General features: G+C 32.2%; 1 protein-coding gene across 1 annotated transcript; it reads right to left on the bottom strand.

The window, feature by feature from the left end:
* Positions 1-1,691: 1,691 nt before the first annotated feature.
* On the bottom strand, positions 1,692-22,202 carry LOC141338042 (ribosome biogenesis protein SLX9 homolog). Its single transcript, XM_073843611.1, has 5 exons — positions 22,118-22,202; positions 16,388-16,453; positions 6,450-6,615; positions 3,765-3,833; positions 1,692-1,935 (listed from the first exon to the last, which is right to left on the bottom strand). The coding sequence occupies exons 1-5, from the start codon at positions 22,200-22,202 to the stop codon at positions 1,815-1,817; spliced, it is 507 nt and encodes a 168-aa protein (XP_073699712.1). The 3' UTR covers positions 1,692-1,814.
* Positions 22,203-23,559: the final 1,357 nt, after the last annotated feature.

Genomic DNA, 23,559 nt, shown 5'->3' with positions numbered 1-23,559 from the left:
TCGTTTTTCTTCTCGTTATTTTCTTACAGCGGCTAATGAACCGGAAGTCTGGCACGTTCACAGAATAGGCTTACCTTCGATAAATCACGAGGTATGTGATGTTTTTGTAACTTTACATATCATTTTAACAGAAATATTACCATTTAGATGCAGAATTAATTCACCCGCAAAGAATTCAACACAATTTCCTTGACAAAAGAATGGCACATTGTGTGGATTTAGTCAAAATAGACGGTTTACACTTACCTCACGGTTTGCAGTTACCTGGATGCGCGGCCATTTTGGCGGTACTCAGATGTAAACAACAGCAACTGAAAATGTTGTCCTGCTAATTTATACTGTCTAAACCACAGAATACATGTGTGGAAGCTGCTAAATCATATAGAGACAGTCTTAGTAAGCAGGAAAAGGCGAAATATTTTGACAAACCTAAGTTAATAGGTGGTACAGATACATACAAGCAGTATTAATTAAGAAATTAGACTAATATTTCACCTACCTGACAGGAAATGATAAGAACAAACGCGAATGTTGTCAAGATTCTTGGCCTGGAAATCCCGGTTCAGTTTGACCAACCATAAACGCCTTTTGTTCCTCAGAGAGTTGCACTCTTCTCCTTGATTTGTTATAACTTTTGGCAGTCTATAGTAACGTTACTCCAAATGTTTTCCCTGATCCAACCGATTAGTGCAGACCAAAACATGACAATAATTGACCATTTTCACCAGCTATAATCAGCAAAACATCCGAGTTTCGTTCGGTTCAGTGGCATTGTTTATGTTTAGTCACACAAAATGTTTTTGTTGTGGTTCCAGGAATATTTTTTCACTTCTGACACTGATTGCAAATGTGGCTACGATTATTGCTGAGCAGATATAAAGACAGAAATGTTGCTTTTCTTGTCTTTAAACTGCCCGTCACTGAAATGGAACACAGTACGGATGGATTTCGGACAAACCAAGAGCAACACGCTGAGATGAATCTTGTGTGGGTGAAGAACATCTACTATCTACACCCACATTCCTCGCTCGCTTAAACATCACAGTCATGAAACATTACATATGCTTCTGCTATATCGTTTTAAGCTCAACCGAGCGTCTGACGGGGTTGCGAAGTGGATCCAATTCGGCCGAAACGACATCCAAGAGAAGGTCCTTCTCAATATCAGACATCCAAAAGCCCCTGCAGTCTGCGCTCGTGAAGCCATTAAGAGAAGTCAGGTTAATGACAGGGCTCGGGTTTCCATTTCTCCTTTATCTCTGAAAAGTGTTGCCACTGCTGCCGCCCTTTCCGTCTTTTTGCAAGGAGTTGCCATGGAAATACAGAGACACACGCTAAACGTCTGATATATCAGATCTCGCTTTAATTAAAGGCTTTTGTCTGTGATATTCAATGAACCAAAACAGCAGGTAGAGTCAATTTCATAGTGAGGAATGCATCATTTTCACTGTATGTCTATGGGATTTTTTAATAATTCAAGAAAAAAAACATATGCGTAATCATTTTCCACTGGATTTATTTTTATCTTACCAAGAGCATGTGGAACAGATGGTGTAAAAACACTCATTAAATATGTGGTAACATGATTATTTAAGCAATTCGTTTTACACAAACAGAAACTGCGATAAACTGTTTTGTCCATAGTGTTTACGCAGAGTCAAATAAAGCAAATTATCTAAATAAATCTCTGGATTCCTCTGTTTTCATATTCTGTTATGAAGTACAAAAGCTGTTTTACTGTATTTGTTTGTTTCGATGTACTGGAGTATAATAGAATACAGTTCTTGAAGTTTACCGATAGGGCAGAGTCAAGATTAACTCTGTTCGTCTTCCTGTTTGAGTCGTTTTCGCAGGTGTTCGCCAATCGCCAATAAAGGGTTGGTCTTGAAGGCGGGATTTTTTAGGGCTTCTCTGAAGTGAGATGCTTCTGTCTCGCTGGAAAAAAAAAAATAAAAATAATTCGTTTGGCAATAAAAATTACAATGGTGAACAAGACGACCTGCTAAATTTACCTTACCTTAAATTTACCTTAGAAGGTAAATAATTGTATAAAAATATATTATATATATTTCCATTATAAAGATAATTAGGGAACTTTGTAAAACGCAGACTATTTTTTGCTTTGACATTTCAGTAAAATTACTTTTTTTTAAACAATTTTTACATTATCGAAATGTCATGTATATTAATACAGTCTTAAGAAGAAATTTTAGTAAAATCATTTTTATAAATGTTAAATTTTTCCAAAATTATTATTATTTTTGATTATTTCATTTAATTGTTTTGTTAAACTTTGTAGTGTTATGTGCATTTTGTGATCAGTTTTTGTTTTTTAAAAATGTATTTTTCACATTTTTATTAATTTTTTGGGCATTTTGTGATTTTGTTTGTATCAGTTTTTGATTTAACAAAATGAGAATTTTTGAAAAATTACTTTATTTCTTTATTTTTTTATTTAAATTTTAGTAACCTTTAGTATTTTGTTGTGCATTTTGTGACATATATTGGCAAATAGCTACAATAAAAAATTACTTTATTAATTTAATTTTAATTTTTGCTCAACATTTAGTGATTCATGTGTTTTTCTTTAAAACAGTTTTTGTTTTAACAAAATTAGAAATATTCCCATGGGAAATACCTAATTATAAAACTTTTAGTGATTTTTTTTAAAATCAGTTTTTGTTTTATGTTATATAGATTTTGCCTGGGCAAATAGCTAACATAAAATAAGTTTTTAAAAACATTTTTACAAAATTACATTTTTTTTATTTAAATTTTAGTTAAACCTTTAGTGATTTTTGTTGTGCAATGTGTTTTTTAAATCAGTTTTATGTTTTAACAAAATTAGAAATGTAGGGGGTTTTTTTTACAATTTTTAGTTTTTTTTTTTTTTTTTTTCATTTTTATAATTTCAATTTCACTATTTTTTTTTTAAATGTCTTTCACATTTTTATTTCCATTGTAGTTTTTTTTTAATACAAGTTAAACTGAATGAAAATTTGAAATGTTGCCTTGGCAAATAGCTAAAATAAACTGAATTTAAGGTTCTTTAGATTTAATTTTTTATTTTAAAGTTTATTTTATTTGAATTAATGAAAATATTTTTTTAATGGCAATTATGTTTGATAATTTATTTAAATAATTAAATTAAATAAGTAATTTATAATAAATTAAATGTTTAATACATTTTATACAATAACAATTTTATTATATTATATTATAATTTATATTAATAACAATGGTTTAATGATTCTATTTAAATTATATATTTTTAAATAATATACAATACTCAAATAATACTTAAGTAAAAATATATATATATGTGTATATGTGTGTTCAAATAAATGATTTAAATTGTTTGCAATTGAACAATTGCTGCATCTTATGCTTAATTCCTGTTTTTTGTAACATTATATACTATTTTACATAATAGTATATAACGTTACAAAAAACAGGAATTCTATCTCACATTACAAACTGTATTTATTTTTTCATATTTGTATTTTATGTATTTATTTATTTTTTAGGAACTCTGTGTTTAAATGTGTTAAATTGTCACAACAATAATGCAAAAAAAAAAAAAATCGTAATATCCCTATAGGTTTTATATTCTTTGAGAGATTTTTGTGATTGAGGTTTTTGAGAGATTTTCCCATTAACCACTAGGTTTTTATACCAATTCTGGTGCTGAATGATTGATGAAATAAAACATGTGAAATCAAAATTAGCACAGTGTGGAAATGAAAGGGAAGCCATTATCTTACAGTAGTTTTCGTTTCTGGGCTGGTTTCATCTGGCTGTAGTTGGTGGTTTCTGGTTTCTTCTTAACCGGACTGTTGCGAGAAACAAGAACAAACAACTGTGTTTACATATAGAACCATTTATATTTATCATCATTAACTTAAAACAATAACATGTCAGAAAAAAGCTCAAGTGTTTTATATATAGCGATTTAGAGGCATGTTTGAAGATGCACTTTGAAGTTCTCCAGAGCACAGGCTTTGCTCACACAAGTGTTATTTATTACTCACGCAAGACAAAGCAAGATTTCACAACATACATCAAATGACTAACAAATAAAAACCACAAACAAACTGAGAAAACAGATTAATGTGGTTCGGATCAAAGCAACTAAACAGTTGTGAGAAACATTTTGGCTTTCAGAGTTTAGTGCGTTCTGCCAAATCCAATTCATCTACAAAACAGCGTGACTGCTGTCGACACGTGGCATGTTTAATCACTTAAGAAATACATTTAGAGCCTGTGTGTGCTATAAATATACTTTTTTTTTTACCATAATCTGACCAAAATATCTAAGCCTGAAATGTTTAGTGTTCTGTTTGTTGAAAAAACAAAAAACATTCATAAAACCTTTAAAAGTAAAAATGATCATTTTCGGTGAAAATTAAAAAAGTGAAAATTATTTTAATTAATTAAAAATTTCATTAATTAAAATAAAATAAACCATAACTCTAACAAACTTTATTTTAGCTGTTTGCCAAGGCAACATTTCTAATTTTCAAATTAAGTTTGTAAAAATGTAAAAAGAAAAAAAAAATACTTATTTTTAGCTATTTGCCAAGGCAAAATGTAAAAATGTAAAAAGAAAAACTTAGACTTATTTTAGTTATTTGCCAAGGTAACATTTCTAATTTTCATTCACTTTAACTTGTACTAAAAAAACAAAAACGGAAATAAATTTATAAAAATGTGAAAAAGACTTATAAAAAAAAGATTAAATGCACAACAGAAATTGTAAAAATAAAAATTCTAATAAAAAAGTAATTTTGTAAAAATGTAAAATGAACAAAAAATATTCGACTTATTTTATTTTAGCTATTTGCTAAGGCAATATTTGAAATAAAATGAAATTATAAAACGGTTTTAAAATGTTTTTTACAAAAATTTGTAAAAATGTAAAAACAACAACAACCTTAAACTCATTTTTATTTTATTATTTGCTGCAGCAACATTTCTAAGTTTTTTCAAAAATAATGATGTAAAAAAATTAATCACAAAATCAACAAAAATTAAAATGAAAAATAAATATAAAATATATAAATAAAAATCAATTTTAATTTATGACGAAATTTAATTGAAAAAAATACGATTTGAAAACGTTTTGTAAAAAAAAAGCTAGAAATTGGTATTTATATAAATGGCTTTTCCATATATATATATATATATATATATATATATGTGTGTGTTTTTTTACTTTTCAAAAAATATAAAAATTATTGAAAAATCAAAAAACAAATGCACAACAAAATCACTAAAAGGTTAACAAAAATTAAAATGAAAAATAAATATATTTATAAAAATACATTTTAATTCTAGATTTCATTGAAAAAAGAAATTGAAAAATTTCTAACGATTACGTTTTTCCCACAAGTTTTTAAAATCATATTTTTATACATTCCTTTTCCATACATAGATATCTTATTTAATAACTTTTTGAAAATGTAAAAATTGTAAAAAAAAAAAAAAAAAAAAAAAAAAATTGTAAAAATGTAAAAAAAGAAAAAAAATTCACAAAATGCACAACTAAATTGAAATAAAAAATAAATGAAATATATATTTATTAAAATACATTGCAATTACATTTTATTGAAAAAAAAAATCTAGCTATTAAAATAATTTCCCCTAAATGTCTTAAAATTGTATAATATGTAACTTTTCAAAAATGTAGAAATTTAAAAAAATTATTTGTCAAAAGTAAAGAAAAAAAAAACATTTTATTTTAGCTATTCGTCTTTTCATTCATTTACTAAAAAAACTTACATGGAAATAAAAATTAATAAATATGTGATGGAAAAACAAACTGAATTAAAAAAAAATCACAATGCACAACAAAATCACTAAAAGTTTAACAAAAATTCAAATGAAACATAAATATAAAATATATTTCTAAAATACATTTTAATTCTACATTTCACTGAAAAATGAAATAAATAAAAAATAATATTAAAAACGGAATGAAAAAATTAATTGTTTTAATCAGGGATGTCCAAACTCGGTCCTGGAGGGCCAATGTCCTGCGAAGTTTAGCTCCAACTTCCCTTAACACACCTGCTGGGAAGTGTATAGCATGCCTAGTAAGAGCTTGATTAGCTGGTTCAGGTGTGTCTAATTGGGGTTGGAGCAAAACTCTGTAGGACACCGGCCCTCCAGAACCAAGTTTGGGCACCCCTGGTTTAAATTTACTGTAAATATTAAGTAAATTTATAGAACTCAAGAGGGTATAAAGAGAAAAAATATGTACACTAGCTTGCAAAAAATGAATAGAAAAAAGAGAAACAGCTGTTGAATGAAATCTGTTTGTACAAAGTGTTGTTTTGAGACTAATTCATGCCAGAAAATAAACACACATGCATAAATTATCACTGAGGATATGCCAGCATACACAACCAATATGCATGTGTGTAGTAATGAGAAAACTGAGGGCTCACGTTTTGTTTTTGCGCTGTGTGCTGCCAGGGGTTCTGAGAGACGGGAGGAGCTGGGAGAGTTCGGGAAGAGCGTCGGCCAGTGGTCTCATGTCGCCCACCACGGGAGTGGCCTTCCTCCGCGCCTGCGCCACCTGCTGCTCACGTGCCAGCTTGATCGCACTGATCTCTGGAGATGGCAGAGAGACAAACAAACTACAAATGAGAAAAGTGCTTTTCTGGTAACAATGAGCAGCAGACACACTTTCACAATGTGGGAAACAAAAGTGAAGTCATTTCCTCATCCTTTTTTGCTTGTCATTATCATCTAAAGGCATGGAAAGGAATAAAAAAATGATAAAAATAAATAAATACTAAAAAAAGAAAAGCTTAAAATAAGAGCTATAAAAAAACTAATAAAAAGAAATTGAAATAAAAAAAAATTATATATATGTGATTTATTTTAAGGCATAAAATAAAACGTGAAGCATTAAAACATTAAACTGTTTATATAAAAAGGGGATACAGGGAAAAATATGGAAAATAGTCAAATAAGACTTATAAAAAAAAAACCTGTAAAGAATTTGAAAAAGCATACAATAAAAAATAAGTATATATTAAAAGGATATTTGCCTTTATATCTTTTTTTAAAGGCATATAAAAGGCATAGAATAACTTTTTTTAGTCTATGAAATAAAAAATAAAGCATTAAATAAAACATTAAAATGTTTAAAATGAAAAGGTATATATATATATATAAATAACAAAATGGTATTAAGGAATTTAAAAAGCATAAAATGAATGAATGAATAAAAAAAACAAGCATAAACACAAAAAGATAAAAATGTGTTAAACAAGAGTATATATATATAAAAACTTTAAATAATTCAATTAAAATTTCTTAGAGTGAAAATAAAATAAAAAGGCATAAAATTTAAAATGTTACTTTAGTATTACCAATCTACCATCTTAGTTTTAACAAATATTTTAAAAAAGATAAAGATAAAAATGTGTACATAAATGGGTATACATTAAAAAGGTATAAAGTACCTAATATAAATTTCTGAAATTAAACATATAACATATGTCAAAAATACATTACAAAAAGCATAAAATAAAATCCAATACGTAACAAATAACTTTAAACCTAACCCTATACATACAACCAAAAAAAAAAAATCTCAATTTAATCTTGGCAAAGAATTAAACGAATAAATGTTTTAAACAACATCTAAAGAGACACATATCACAGTAAATTTACAGTAGGTCACACACACAATTTTAAAAAAATAAAAAAGTTGGTTTAAAAAGGTCAATTCATTCCAGTAGGCCTAAATCCAGTATGACTTCCTGTCCAGCTCACAGACAGAAAATAACTCCAGCAGGAACTGATGTCACCCAACCATCTACAACCAAAGCGAAGCTCTGAGACGGAAAGCAGGACACGCCAAGAGCTTCAGTCCAAAAGCAACAAAGTACATATAGGGAAGAAAAAAAACAGACACAGAAGCACTTCTTTGACAGAAGCACTACGTCTTTTTGCGAACACGAAAGAAATATAATTTTTCATCTCACGAGCGGCCATTTTGTTTGGTTCTCTGTATAGAAGTGTTACTGTAGACCATTTGTTAAAGGATAACTATTGCCAAAATGCAACCTGGGCTGTTTTTTTTTTTTACTGTAAACGAGACAAACTTATATCTAAAAGCATAATTACGACAAACGAGCCGTTTTTGAGATTGACCGTGATTTGGTTTTGTGGTCAGTGGCCGGTGAATGGGAGTACTAGGGGCATAACTTTGAGCGCATCAAAATCGATATTTTTACAACACTAAGAAGGCTCGACACACCATGACACTTTGCTCGAAGTATCGCCTGGGTCTCTACACATGAACTCCAGCATTGAGAACATTGTGTACACAGAGTTTACTAAAAAGAAAGGTTTTGAACAACTCACTTTCACTGTTTGAGTTTCCGCTCGCGGTCGTCTTGCCAGTCAAGAAGTGTCGATCTCCGAATGCGAATGAATGGACTCCATAGGACGAAATATTAGGCTTATATGAGGCTCTTTTTACAACTAGAAGTTTAATATTGTTTTTCACTTGCGACAAAACAACGAATTAGCTGTGCATTTATACGGAAATATGCTTTAGGAGCTATCCATCCTCGCATTCGGAGAACGACACCTCTTGAATGGCAAGACGACCGCGAGCGGAAACCCAAACAGTGAAAGTGAGTTGTTCAAAAACTTTCTTTTTAGTAAACTCTGTGTACTGTTACGTTCCTCGCATCTGCGCGATTTGCTTTGTGTATGTGCATGTGTTTTTGTGTGTGCAGGTGGCCCATTGGTGTAGTGATGGATCACGTGATTGCTGAACTTGGAGCCAGCTGATAAAAGGGCGGTGTTTTTGAAACATGGCGAGCTCATTCTAAGCGTGTGCGTCGAGGCGTGTGGAGCTCCGGATTCCAGTGCTACAATGGACCGCTAAATGTTTTCTTTTGATTTGTTTAGTGTCCGCATTCTGTTACCGTATCTTGGAGCGTAGGGGTGACCTGCCCTTTATTTTTGAATCATTTTTTGCGATGTGTTTTTGGTAAGGGAGGAAGGGAAGTTATTTGTAATTTTATTTTCTTTATTTACAGGTTATTTATATGATTTATTTTCTTAGTGGCTTTGTTTGTTATTTTGGCCTTGGGTCATCCTGAAACCAATGCTCCATTTCTTCATATATATTTTTCTTATCTAATTCTTTTTCATTAATAAATGATTTAACTTTATCATTTAGTGTTTGGTGATTTGTAGTATCTGGAATCCCGTCACTTACATGTGTGCGCGTCTGACCCCTAGACATCGGGTCATAACAAATGGGGGCTCGTCCTACGGTACGTATACCTTTTTTTCGTTTTGCTGGTGATTTTGTGAATGTTTGATTGGCAGTTTTGTCTTGTTTAGGGGGGAAATTATGGAGTTCAATGTTGATGAATTTCGGCAGAAGCCGTCGCGTGAAGCTTTAGCTTTATGTCGTAAAGCCGATTTGTATTTGATTGCTGAGAGTTATGATATTCCAATAGTTAAAACCGCTCGAAAAAAAGATGTGCGTGAGGTCATATTAACCGTGTTGGTTCAACAAGGTGTATTACCAACAGCTGATTCTGTTCATGGTATTGGTATGAATGAGAACGAGGGCACGAGTGATGAAGAACAGGGAGCAGGCGGTGAGGTGTTGCACTCACTTTCTGGTTTGAGTACTACTGATTTACAACTTGCGATTCAGCTCAAACAGCTTGATTTGGAAGTTAAGCGGCAAGAGCACACTACGCAGTTGTTGCGTTTTAGGCAATGTGAGTTGGAGTTGCAGGCTGGTAAACGACCGCCTAGAACCACACCTGTTCTAGCTCAAGATGCCCGAGATTCTTATCAGACCTTAGATCATTCGTTCTCCGCTTCGCCCAATTCTTCTGATTTTGATGTGAGTAGACAAATTAACCTTGTGCCACCTTTTCGAGAGTCTGAAGTGGACTCGTATTTTGGTGCGTTTGAGCGCATCGCGACAGCTTTGAGATGGCCAAAAGAAGCGTGGTCTCTTTTGTTGCAATGTCGTTTGATTGGAAAGGCTCAGGAAATTTGTTCTTCTTTGTCGGTTGATGACAGTTTAAATTATGACAAGGTTAAATGTGCGGTTTTGAGAGCTTATGAGCTTGTCCCCGAAGCTTATCGCCAAAAGTTTCGCACGCATGTGAAATCTGCCAATCAAACATTCGTTGAGTACGCCCGTGAAAAGGGTGTTCTCTTTGATAAGTGGTGTCAGTCCAGCAAAACGAATAATTTTGAGCAGCTTCGTGAACTCGTTTTAATTGAGGATTTTAAGAATTCGTTGCCAGACAAAATTGTGGTCTATTTAAACGAGAAAAAGGTTTCTACTCTTGCCGAGGCCGCCGTGTGTGCCGATCAGTGTTGGGGTTAGTTACTCAAAAAAGTAATATATTACATATTACATATTACTGTCAAAAATAGTAATGCCTTACTTTACTTTATTACTCCCTGGAGAAAGTAACTAGTTATATTACTAGTTACTTTTTTTTTTCTTACACAAAAAACTGTTATTCTAAACAAAAAAGCATGACCTACTGCGTGCATCCAGTGCATACGCGATCTCATAAAGCTCTTATAACACAATGGATATTATGCACAATTAATCTTTCATAAAGGTCTACGTGTGTTGTGATTCGTAAGCACGCAATATTCAGCACTGTTCAAAACTTTTGAGCAGTGAGTGAATTCTATCTTAAACACCATTGATTGGCGATGCGTTCCAAAAATCAGCAGATGGCTACATTGCTCATGCTGCAAACAAGTTTTAAATCGAAACTGCTTATTCTTGCTCTTACTAATCATATATGTTGTTCTTGCTGCTTTTGTACAATAGATGAATAACATTTTTTTTTTTTTTTTTTTAGATATTTTATGTTTAGATATTTCTATATTGCGGGAGTCCCGCGAATCATTTTATTTTCCCGCATCCCGCACACACACACACACACACACACACACACACACACACACACACACGAGTCTCTACCCGCCCGCACCAGCACACGCACTTGTCCATCAAGTTTTGTCCCGCGCCGCACTCTGTTGCGTTGGGTCCCGCGGGTTTGCAGGTCTCTATTTGCAAGTGCCGCTCTGCTGCTGGCTGCCGGGTGTCGACCAATCGGTGATGGTAATTTAATGATACCTCGTGCCAAACCCAGACCAATCACTGTTCCATTCACGCCCCCCTCCCCTTCCCTTCTGTTCTCTGTGTTGTCGTGTGCCTTGTGTGTGATGAAGGTGCTACTGGCAAATGTAACGCAAGTAACTAGCTCGGGAAAACTGTAATAATATTACAATTTTCAGACGAGTAATGCCTTACACTACTAGTTACTGAAAAAAGTAATATTATTACAGTAACGCGTTACTTTGTAACGCGTTACACCCAACACTGGTGCCGATGAATTTGTTCTAACGCACAAAAATGTGTTTTTAACTTCTGGCCGGCGTGAACCGTTTCATCTTACGAATTCGGACAAGAATTTGAAGACTTCAAAGTTATCGAAGTCATTAGAACCATCTGATGCGCGTGAATGTTTTTATTGTCACGAGGTTGGGCACTTGATTGCTGTATGCCCCACTTTGAAGAAGAAAAATAAGTTGAAACAAACAAAAAGTGTTGGTTTCGTACGAACTGTCAGTCAGACATCACAGCCAAAAATTGATAATGTGTTTGAACCTTTTGTTGGGCAGGGTATGATTTCCTTAACCGGTTTATCGAAGGATCAAGTTCCTATTACCTTGTTGCGTGATACTGGAACCGCGCAGTCTTTTATTTTACAAAGCGCGTTGCCCTTTTCGAAGGAAACGTATTGTGGGTCGAATGTATTAGTTCAAGGCATTGAGATGGGAATTGTGAAGGTCCCTTTACACAGGTTGCACCTTCAATCTAAACTAGTAACTGGTTTTGTGAAGGTAGCGGTGCGATCTGAGTTACCTATAGAGGGAATTTCCATGATTATTGGGAATGACTTGGCAGGTGGAAAGGTCCATCTCCTTCCCGAAGTCGTGGATAATCCGTTCGATGAACCTCCGGTTTTTAATAAAGATCCCGCGGCAGTGTTGACTGTATTCCCTGCCTGTGCTATCACTCGAGCTCAGTCACGAAAATTCCCTACTGTTGTTGATCTTTCTGATAGTTTTTTGATGGATGGAGACGCACTTGATTCTGTTTTCTTGCAGCCTGAAGTGTCTGATTTGAAGTCGCTGTCCCCTGGCACTGATGCTGAAAGTAATTCCATTGATGTGTTATTGTCCGTCGATCGTAAGTCCTTTATCGTTGAACAAGCACGAGATCCGTCACTTTCTCATTGTAAGGAGGTCGCTGTCACGAGAGAGGTAATTGAAACTAAATCAATTGGTTATTTCTTTGAAGACGGAGTTTTAATGCGCAAATGGACGCCGTCTGTGGCAGATGAGTCAGGGTGTGACATGATTTTTCAAATTGTAGTTCCTGAATGTTTTCGAGAACAGGTATTGTCTGTTGCTCATGATAAGGGTGCTGGTCACCTGGGTGTAGCTAAGACACGTTATCGCGTGATGCGTCATTTTTTTTGGCCTGGTATTAACTCGGATGTGTCGAAGTTCTGCCGATCTTGCCATACATGTCAGATGGTTGGAAAACCCAACCAGGTTATTTCTCCGGCGCCACTTAAACCAATTCCTGTTATAGGTGAGCCATTTGACCGTATTGTTTTAGATTGTGTAGGACCCCTACCGAAAACAAAATCTGGTTATACCTATTTGCTCACGCTGATGTGCGCTGCGACTCGCTTTCCTGAGGCTATACCAATTCGTTCGTTGAGAGCGAGAACGATTGTTAAAGCTCTTGTTGGATTTTTTTCAACATTTGGCCTTCCGAGAGTCGTTCAGACTGACCAAGGAACGAACTTTATGTCACGTGTGTTCAATCAGATTTTAACTCAGTTGCACATTAAGCATATTGTTTCAAGTCCATATCACCCGGAATCTCAAGGAAGTCTGGAGAGATTTCACCAGACTTTAAAGACCATGTTACGCACTTATTGTACTGAGTCAGAGAAGGAGTGGGATGAGGGTCTGCCATTGCTTTTGTTTGCGGTGAGAGAAACTGTCCAGGAGTCTCTCGGTTTTAGTCCCGCAGAGTTAGTTTTTGCGCACACGGTGCGTGGACCGCTTAAGCTTTTGAAAGAAAATTGGTTGTCTGAACAGCATTCTGTCGTTAACGTGTTGGACTATGTTAGTTCTTTTAGGGAACGTCTTCACAGAGCTTGTGAGCTTGCTCAGTCAGCTCTGTCGGATGCGCAGTCCAAAATGAAAGAACATTTTGATAAACGCGCAACCGCTCGTTCGTTTGAGAAGGGAGACAAAGTTTTGGTTTTGTTACCTCTTCTTGGCTCTGCGTTGCAGGCAAAGTTTTCAGGACCTTATGTGGTGGAGCGAAAACTCAGCGACACGGATTACATCATTCGCACTCCTGATCGACAGCGAAAAACTCGAGTGTGCCACATAAACATGATCAAGCGCTATGTTGTGCGAGGAGAGGAAAAAGAGTCAAAAAGCTCTATTATTCCTTCCGCTTCTATCTCGGTGGTGCCATTGTCCCGTACTGATGATGATGATGATGAGCTGTGTTTGCGAAGTATGCCCACATCCAGTGTTAGACTGAATAACTCTGCAGTCTTGTCTGATTTGAACTCACACTTGTTGCACTTAAGTGACGTTCAGAGTGCAGACGTTGTGAAATTAATTAATTCATTTTTGTGTTTATTTTCTGACGTTCCAACACAGACTACTGTTGTTAAACACGATATTGAGGTATATGATCATCCACCTATTAAACAGAATGCATATCGTGTGAACCCAGCTAAACAAAAGATCATTGAGTCTGAGGTGAAATATCTTGTGGAGAATGGTTTGGCTGTGTCCAGTTCGAGCGCTTGGAGTTCGCCCTGCTTGCTGGTTCCGAAGCCCGATGGAACGCATCGTTTTTGCACTGACTACCGTAAGGTAAATGCGATTACAAAGCCTGATTCGTTTCCTTTACCGTTGATGGAGGACTGTGTTGACAATGTGGGTTCGGCGCAGTTTGTGACAAAGTTAGATCTTCTGAAGGGTTACTGGCAAGTTCCCTTGACCGAACGTGCAGCCGAGATAGCCGCATTTGTCACTCCTGATAACTTCCTCAACTATACGGTCATGGCCTTCGGACTTCGTAACGCGCCAGCTACATTTCAACGGTTGATGAACTCCGTGCTAGCAGGGGTACAGAATTGTAAAGCATATTTGGATGATATTGTGGTTTATTCGTCGTCTTGGCAAGAGCATGTGGACACATTGACTACTGTCTTCACACGGTTGCGTGATGCCTCTCTCACCTTAAATCTGTCAAAGTGTGAGTTCGCAAAGGCCACTGTCACTTATTTAGGGAGACAGGTTGGTCAAGGACAAGTGCGTCCTGTTGCTCAAAAGGTGCAAGCAATTGTTGATTTTCCTGTGCCTCAGACCAGGCGTGAACTTCGCCGTTTTCTCGGCATGGCTGGTTATTATAGAGCATTTTGCCGAAACTTTTCCGATGTTGCTCTACCCTTAACTGACCTGCTTCGTTTGTCTCAAAAGTTTGTGTGGGATGCGGCATGCCAGCACGCTTTTAATGCTATTAAAACTTTGCTGTGTAGTGTGCCAGTGTTGGCCGCTCCGGATTATTCACGTCCTTTTAAAATTGACGTTGACGCCAGTGCTACGGGTGCAGGTGCAGTTCTTCTGCAAGATGATGCTGATGGAATTGAGCACCCTGTAGCATATTTTTCGAAAAAGTTTTTATCGCACCAAAAAAACTATAGCACAATTGAGAAAGAGGCATTAGCGTTGCTTTTGGCACTGCAACACTTTGAAGTGTACGTTGGATCAAATCCTAATCTTGTGCGGGTTTTTACCGATCACAATCCTCTGGTATTCTTGGCCCGTATGCGCAATGCAAACCAAAGAATTATGCGTTGGTCCTTATTTGTTCAAAATTTTAACTTGGAAATTTGTTATAAAAAGGGTAAGGAAAACGTATTAGCAGATGCATTGTCTCGTTCTTTTGAATTTGTATAAAAAAAATAAAAATCAACTGTGTTGATTTTTCTTTGTGTGTGGGGATGTTACGTTCCTCGCATCTGCGCGATTTGCTTTGTGTATGTGCATGTGTTTTTGTGTGTGCAGGTGGCCCATTGGTGTAGTGATGGATCACGTGATTGCTGAACTTGGAGCCAGCTGATAAAAGGGCGGTGTTTTTGAAACATGGCGAGCTCATTCTAAGCGTGTGCGTCGAGGCGTGTGGAGCTCCGGATTCCAGTGCTACAATGGACTGCTAAATGTTTTCTTTTGATTTGTTTAGTGTCCGCATTCTGTTACCGTATCTTGGAGCGTAGGGGTGACCTGCCCTTTATTTTTGAATCATTTTTTGCGATGTGTTTTTGGTAAGGGAGGAAGGGAAGTTATTTGTAATTTTATTTTCTTTATTTACAGGTTATTTATATGATTTATTTTCTTAGTGGCTTTGTTTGTTATTTTGGCCTTGGGTCATCCTGAAACCAATGCTCCATTTCTTCATATATATTTTTCTTATCTAATTCTTTTTCATTAATAAATGATTTAACTTTATCATTTAGTGTTTGGTGATTTGTAGTATCTGGAATCCCGTCACTTACATGTGTGCGCGTCTGACCCCTAGACATCGGGTCATAACAGTACACAAACAATGTTCTCAATGCTGGAGTTCATGTGTAGAGACCCAGGCGATACTTCGAGCAAAGTTTCATGGTGTGTCGAGCCTTCTTAGTGTTGTAAAAATATCGATTTTGATGCACTCAAAGTTATGCCCCTAGTACTCCCATTCACTGACCACAAAACGAAATCACGGTCAATCTCAAAAACGGCCCGTTTGTCGTAATTATGCTTTTAGATATAAGTTTGTCTCGTTTACAGTAAAAAAAAAAAAACAGCCCAGGTTGCATTTTGGCAACAGTTATCCTTTAAGACCTTGAAGGTCTTTGGGTTTTCCGAATCCATCAACATCTTAATCCTCCCCCCTTTTTAATTTCCTGCCAAAGCGACATGCAGTCTGAGGCTTGGGTTTCGGCTAGAGCCGTGAGCCCCATTAGATCCTAATTATAATCACCTCGGACGCAGCTTGTGTTACACGCCGCATTGATCGGCCGGAGCGATTACAGGCGTCAGAATCGGGGCGGTGGCGTTAATGATCCCCACATATCCATCTCTGAAGTTCCCGTCGACCCATCAGAGAATGAAAGAAATAGCCTCACGTGAGCGTTTCTGGATTGTGTTCTCCAGGACGGTTGATGATATTAGCGGGAAAGGGAAGAATTGAAGGTGAAAAAATACTTACTGTTAAGCCATCTTTCCCTGCGCTCCTTCATTTTCTCTTTCTTCGACTGTTTCTTTTCTCCTGTGACTGAAAAACAAAAACATATGGATCAATACTGATTCATTTTACAAAGATTTTACGCATTTAATGCGGTCAAACACTTAAAAATAAAATTGAAACATTAATGATCAGTATTCTCAAAAGGAGAAAAGAGAAAAAGCTTTATTTATTTTAAAATGCAATGCAATTTGATTAGAAAATGCAGCAAAAAATAAAAACTAAAAGTAATAATCCATAAAAATAAAAAAGCTTTACAATAAAACATTTAAATAAAATGACATAAAATAAACCCATAAAAAGTTGAAGAAAAAAAAATGAGTAGAATATTACAGAAAGGCATATAATCAAAAATGGGGAAAATAATAGTACTTTTAAACCAGTGTTATTTTAGTATTTAATTATTATTTAGTTCATTTATTATTGTCTACTGAGCTTAAATTTATTTATTTTCTAATTTTTTTTTAGTAATTTTAATACTTACACTTCAACTTATTTCAGGGTTTTAATAAAAGCGTACAATAAAAAAATAGATATGTTAACTAAAAAAAATGAAAAGTATAAATATAGTAAAATAATAATTAAAAATAAAGCATTAAATAAAACATTAAAATGTGTAAAACATATGTATATATTACAAAAGGCATAAAAATAAAGTACATTCAAATAAAATAAAATGCATAAAATAAGGAGTCCTTAAATAAAAAGGGGCAAAAAATTGATAAAAACACATGAGAACACTGAAACACAAATTAAAATAAAATATAAATATTAAAATGCCATGAGGGAATTTGAAAAGCATTAAATGGAAACATGTAAAATAAATAAATTCGCAGAAAAAATTTGATTAAATAAATTAGCTAAAAATTGTAAAAGTTTCAGTTCAAACATTTCTAATCTTAAAAAAATAAAAGTATAGGTTTTTAATCTGATATTTATTTAATAAAGCCTTTTTTTATGTTTTCAGTTAAACACATTTTTGTCTTAAAAAGTAAAGTTTTTCATGTATAATTTTTTTTTAATTTCCGCTTTATTTTAATTAATGTAACCTATTTCTAATAATTTCAGTTTAAACATTATCATAAAAAATGTTTTTCATCTGATATTTATATTTTATTTTATTTGAGCTTTATTTAAATAATAAAACCTTTTTTAATAGTTTCAGTTTAAACAATTTTTATCTTAAAAAATAAAGTTTGCCATCTTTTTACATTTTTTTATTTGAGCTTTATTTTAATTAACCGTTTCTGTTTAAACATTTGTAATCTTAAAGTTTTTTTAAATCTGATATTTATATTGTATTTTGTTTGAGCTTTATTTTAATTAATAAAGCCTATTTTAATAGTTTCAGTTAAACAATTCTTTTTTTAATTTCAGCTTTATTTTAATTAATGAAACCTAGTTTTAATAGTTTCAGTTTAAACATTTTAATCTTAAGTTTTTCATCTGATACTTATATTTTATTTTATTTAAGCTTTATTTAATTAAACCCCTTTTTTTAATAGTTTCAGTTTAAACATCTTAAAAAATAAAGTTTAGGTATTTTATCTGATATTTATATTTTATTTGAGCTTTATTTAATTAATAAAACCTATTTAAGATTCTGTTTAAACATTTGTAATCTTAAAAGTTTTTTTTAAATCTGATATTTACATTTTTATTTTGTTTGAACTTTATTTTAATTAATGAAACCCCTTTTTTAATAGTTTCAGTTTAAGCATTTCTAATCTTTAAAAAAAATAAAGTTTCTCATATTTTATTTTATTTTATTTGAATTTTATTGTAATTAAACAATTCAAGACAGTTAAAACACTTTGATGTTAAAACCGTTCATCTGATATTTATATTTCAATTATTTTAGCTTCCTTTAATTGGTGAAACCTATTTTTAATTTCTTAAGGTTAGAAATGTTTAACCTGAAGCTAAGTTTTTTATCTGATATTTATATTTTATTTTATTTAAGCTTTATTTTAAATCAATACACTATTATAATAGTTTTAATTTTAGATAGCAGAAACAACAGTGGTTTAAACTAAAAAAGCAGATCAAATGCATAAGACTTTCAAATGATTCTTTGAAGAGGGTTTTATTTTTGATCTAAATGCAGTTGTTTTGGTTCATTGGGGTTTTGTTTTGTCTGCAGAGCATGAACTCCATGCACCTGTCAAAATAACGCCGCGGCAGCCAATCAGTTAAGGACGTGGCTGCGAAACACAAAGGTTGCAGGTTCAGTTCCCGACAGAAATGAGCAGGAACTGCACTGCTGAGATCACTAATGTGCTCCAACATCACTGTGCCCTTCATAAACGCACACAGACACTCTAAAATGACATGAAACTGCATTAGCAATGTGGTTAACTTTCTAATGTAAACCTGAAACTAACTGAGGGAGAAAAGATGTTCTGAAATGACATAAAAAGTCACTATTTTGAATCTAAAGTGAATATTAATGGCTGTGGGATTGTGTGTAGATTACTGTAGGATGTCTGTTGTTTCAACTGCATGCAACATCCTGTTCCCGGCTGGTGACGTCTTATCAGAGAGAGCATATTGTGTGTATTTAACGATTGTGCTGACCTCTGGGGATCAGATCGAGTGTAGCAAGGAATCTATATGTGAGTGGATCAGCGTAATTTCCATCTGACAGAGGTCATTCACAGACCACTCAGGTCAAACCACAAATAAACCTCTTTTATATGTCATGGACAAGGTTTACGTGCTTCATTTTCAGAAAAAATAATTAATGAAATCATATTTAAATTATTTTGCATTGAAAAAAAAAAAAAAAACCTATCACAAGATTTACATGCTTCACTTTTAGAAAATGCACATCCAGAGTTGTCCAAAAAAAAATTTTCATTAATGAATAAATTTTATTATAATATTCCAATTGTTAGTATAAATGAATAATTACTATTAATAGCAATATGTAAAATACAGAGAATTGAAAAAACAAACAAACAGAAAATGTCAAGATTTACACGCTTCACTTTCAGAAAATTCATATTGGATATTTAATAAAAAAAACTAAATTGTTATTAATATTTTTGTAGTGTCATAACAGTGCAACTGTTAATATAACTAATAATAATAATATTATTAAAAATAATATTTAAATCGTCATGCATCAAAAAATATAAATTTATCACAAGATTTACATGCTTCACTTTCAGAAAATGCACATTTCGGAGCTTAAAAATTTTTTTATTAATGAATTAATTTTATTATAATATTCAAATTTTGTTGTATAAATGAATAATTACTATTAATAAAAATATTTAAAATACAGAGCATTGAAAAAAAACAGAAAAATGTCAAGATTTACAGGCTTCACTTTCACACAATTCATATTGGATATTTTATTAAAAAACTAAACTGTTATTAATATTTTTGTAGTGTCATAACAGTGCAACTGTTAATATAACTAATAACAATAATAATAATAATAATAATAATATTTAAATCGTCATGCATCAAAAAATATAAATTTATCACAAGATGCTTCACTTTCAGAAAATGCACATTTCGGAGCTTCAAAAAATTGTTATTAATGAATTAATTTTATTATAATATTCAATTTTTGTTGTATAAATGAATAATTACTATTAATAAAAATATTTAAAATACAGAGCATTGAAAAAAAAAAGATTTACAGGCTTCACTTTCAGAAAATTCATACTGGGTGTTTAATAAAAAAACGAAACCGTTACTAATCATTTAATAGTGTCATAAAAGTACAACTGTTAATATAACTAATAATAATTATAGTAATAAATATTAAAAATAATATTTTAATCACTGTGCATTAAAAAAATACAGCTTTCACGAGATTTACATGTTTTACTTTCAGAAAATGCACATTCAGATCTTCAAATAAATGTTATTAATGAATTAATTTTATTATAATATTCCATTTTTGTTGTATAAATGAATAATAATTACTTTTAATACAAATATTTAAAATACAAAGCATTAAAAAACAGAAAAATGTCAAGATTTACAGGCTTCACTTTAAGAAAATTTACATTGGGTGTTTAATAAAAAAAAACTAAATTGTTATTAATCATTTAATAGTGTCATTAACAACTGTTAATATAATGAAGAATAGTAATAAATATTCAAAATAATACTGAAATCTCCGTGCATTAAAAAAATTGTTTTCACATAATTTACATGCTTCACTTTCAGAAAATGCACATTCAGAGCTTCAACAAATTGTTATTTATATTTATTGAAAATTACTATTAATAAAAATATTTAAAATACAGAGCATTACAAAAAAACTGAAAAATGTCAAGATTTACAGGCTTCACTTTCAGAAAATTCACATTGGGTGTATAATAATAAAAAAAAAAATGTTACCAATCATTTAATAGTGTCATAATAATGCAACTGATAATATAATTAATAAAAATAATAACAAATATAAAAATAATATTTAAATTATTGTGCATTGAACAAAGAAAAATATCACAAGATTTACGTGCACTTTTAGAAAATGCATGTTGGGATGATTGTTATTAATAATTTTAGTATAATTGTTAGTATAAATGAATAATTAATCAATTATTATTAATAATAAAATATATTTAAAATACAGATAATTGAAAAAAATAGAAAATGACAAGATTTACGTGCTTGACTATAATTGATAATAATAATAATATTGTTATATTATTTAAATTATTGTGCACTGAAAAAACAATCATGTCAATAATTAATAATAACAACACCAACAACAATTATTAAAACAATTTAATTATTGTGCATTGTAAAAATACAATTTTCACAAGATTTACATGCTTCACTTTCAGAAAATGTACATTGGATGCTTAATAAAAATTTATATTAATAATTAAATTTTATTATTCCAATTGTTTAATATATGAATAATAATTATTATTCTAATAAAAATAGCAAAATACAGACTATTAAAAAATAGAAAATGTCAAGATTTACATGCTACTTTCAGAAAATGCATATTTTGTTGTTTAATAAAAAAGACAAAATTGTTATTAATAATTGAATATTGTTATAACAGTTCAACTGTTCATATAATTCATAATAATATTTAAATAATTGTGCATTAAAATCATTTTTACGTGCTTCACTTTCAGAAAATCGGAACTTAAAAAGACCTTTTTTTATTGTTATAACAGTGTTACTGTTAATATAATTAATAACTTCACTTTCAGAGAATGCACATTTGGAGATTCATAAAATGGTTATAAATAAATTAATTGTATGATAATATTCCAACTATTAGTCTAAATGAATAATAATTACTGTTGTAATAACAATGAGTATATTACAGAGCATTGAAAATTCCAAAATGCAAACTGGATGTTTATTAAAAATGATTCAGTTGTTATTAATAATTTAATATTATAATAACAATCTGACTGTTCGGGTAATTCATAGTACATGCTATTAATTACTAGTAATAATTGAATCACTATGAATCAAATCACCACAGAAACAACATAAACTGCCTTGTGCAACAGTCTAAAAACTGTTTAACTGACCGCTTGTCCAAAAATAACACAAATGCGTTAAACTGAGAAGCGCATGAAAATGAGTCGACCTCTGCAATTCCCATCGCCAGGGGAAAAACTCAGCTCAACAAGCTTCTGGTTGCCGAGCAACACAAAAGAGTGTTTGTGTGAGATATTTGATCATGAAAAACGCCTTCACAGCTCTGCAGAGATGCAGTCACTGAGAGACGGGAGGGTTTGACAGCCTTGCTGACCTCAGTGACCTCTCTCGCCTGCCTGTTCATGTTCATTTCTGAATACATATAAATTTTAAGCTGAGCTTTTTGGTCAAAATCAACATCTGTATCTTTAACAGTAGTACCGCCACGGGGGAAATAGCAGGTGGGGTTGAGAGGACAGAAGCACATGAGGTCACATATCATTGCACAAACAAAAGAAATAATGTATAAATTATGTTTTGCACAAAAAAATAAAGCATATTTTAAATCACAATAATCACAATTACAGATTTGTAAAACCATATTTTTAGAATTTTTTTTGTTACATTCAGTGTTAGATTAGTTTAAGGAAATATCATTTTTTCCAAATAAATTCATAACTAATCATTTCCTCGCACATTTCCTCGTTCCTTCTGACTTTTTATTTTGCGATTCTGATTTTTTTCCTCATACATGCAAGTTTATATCTCAAAATTCAGACTTTTTTCTCGCAATTGCACGTTTATATCTCGCAAATCTGACTTTTCTCCCCTCGCAAATGCAAGTTATTTTGCAATTCTGACTTTCTCACAATTCTGACTTTTTTTTCCCTTGCAAATGCAACTTTATATCTTACAATTCTAACTTTTTTCAAATGCGAGTTTTTATTTTGCAAATGCAACTAACTTTTCTCACAATTGCAAATTTATATCTCACAATTCAGACTTTTTTCTCGCAAATGGAAGTTTTTATGACGCAATTCTGACTTTTTTCTTGAATTCTGACGCAAATGTGAGTTTGTCAAAATTCTGAATTTCTTTCTCGCAATTCAGATTTTTTTTTTCACGCAAATGTGAGTTATTTTGCAATTCTGACTTTTCTTGCAAATGTGAGTTTATCTAAAAATTCGGACTTTATTCTCGTAATTTTGACTCTCACAAATGCGAGTTTATATCTCAAAATTCAGACTTTTTTCTCGCAATTCAGATTTTTTTTCTAGCAAATGCATGTTTATATCTCGCAAATCTGACTTTTCTCCCCTCGCAAATTGAAGTTATTTTGCAATTCTGACTTTCTCACAATTCTGACTTTTTTCCCTTGCAAATGCGAGTTTATATCTTACAATTCCAACTTTTTTCAAGTTTTTATTTTGCAATTCTGACTTTTTTTCTTGCAAAAAGTCTAAATTTTGAGATATAAACTCGCATTTGCAAGACTTTGTTCCTCGCAAATGTGAGTTGTGATGTCACAATTTTGACTTTCTCGCAATTCTCTTTTTTTCTCAGAATTCAGACTTTTTTTTTGCAAATGCAATTCTAACTTTTCTCACTATTGCAAATGTATATCTCATAATTCTGACTTTTTTCTCGGAATTCTGACTTTTTTTCCTCGCAAACGTATGTTTACATGTCAAAATTCTGAATTTCTTTCTCGCAATTCAGAT

This window comes from Garra rufa, chromosome 7, assembly GCF_049309525.1.
Source record: "Garra rufa chromosome 7, GarRuf1.0, whole genome shotgun sequence".
Lineage (NCBI taxonomy): Eukaryota > Metazoa > Chordata > Actinopteri > Cypriniformes > Cyprinidae > Garra > Garra rufa.
The sequence above is the reverse complement of the archived record's forward strand: the minus strand, read 5'-3'. Positions and strand labels throughout refer to the sequence as shown.

Excerpts from the sequence above, each read along its gene's own strand:
- LOC141338042 (XM_073843611.1), bottom strand. The coding sequence starts at position 22,202 with ATGAACAGGCAGGCGAGAGAGGTCACTGAGGTCAGCAAGGCTGTCAAA. Across the intron at positions 6,616-16,387 it reads CAGGGAAAGATGGCTTAACA|AGATCAGTGCGATCAAGCTG; the intron begins GTAAGTATTTTT and ends TGCCATCTCCAG. Across the intron at positions 3,834-6,449 it reads ACACAGCGCAAAAACAAAAC|TCCGGTTAAGAAGAAACCAG; the intron begins GTGAGCCCTCAG and ends TTCTCGCAACAG.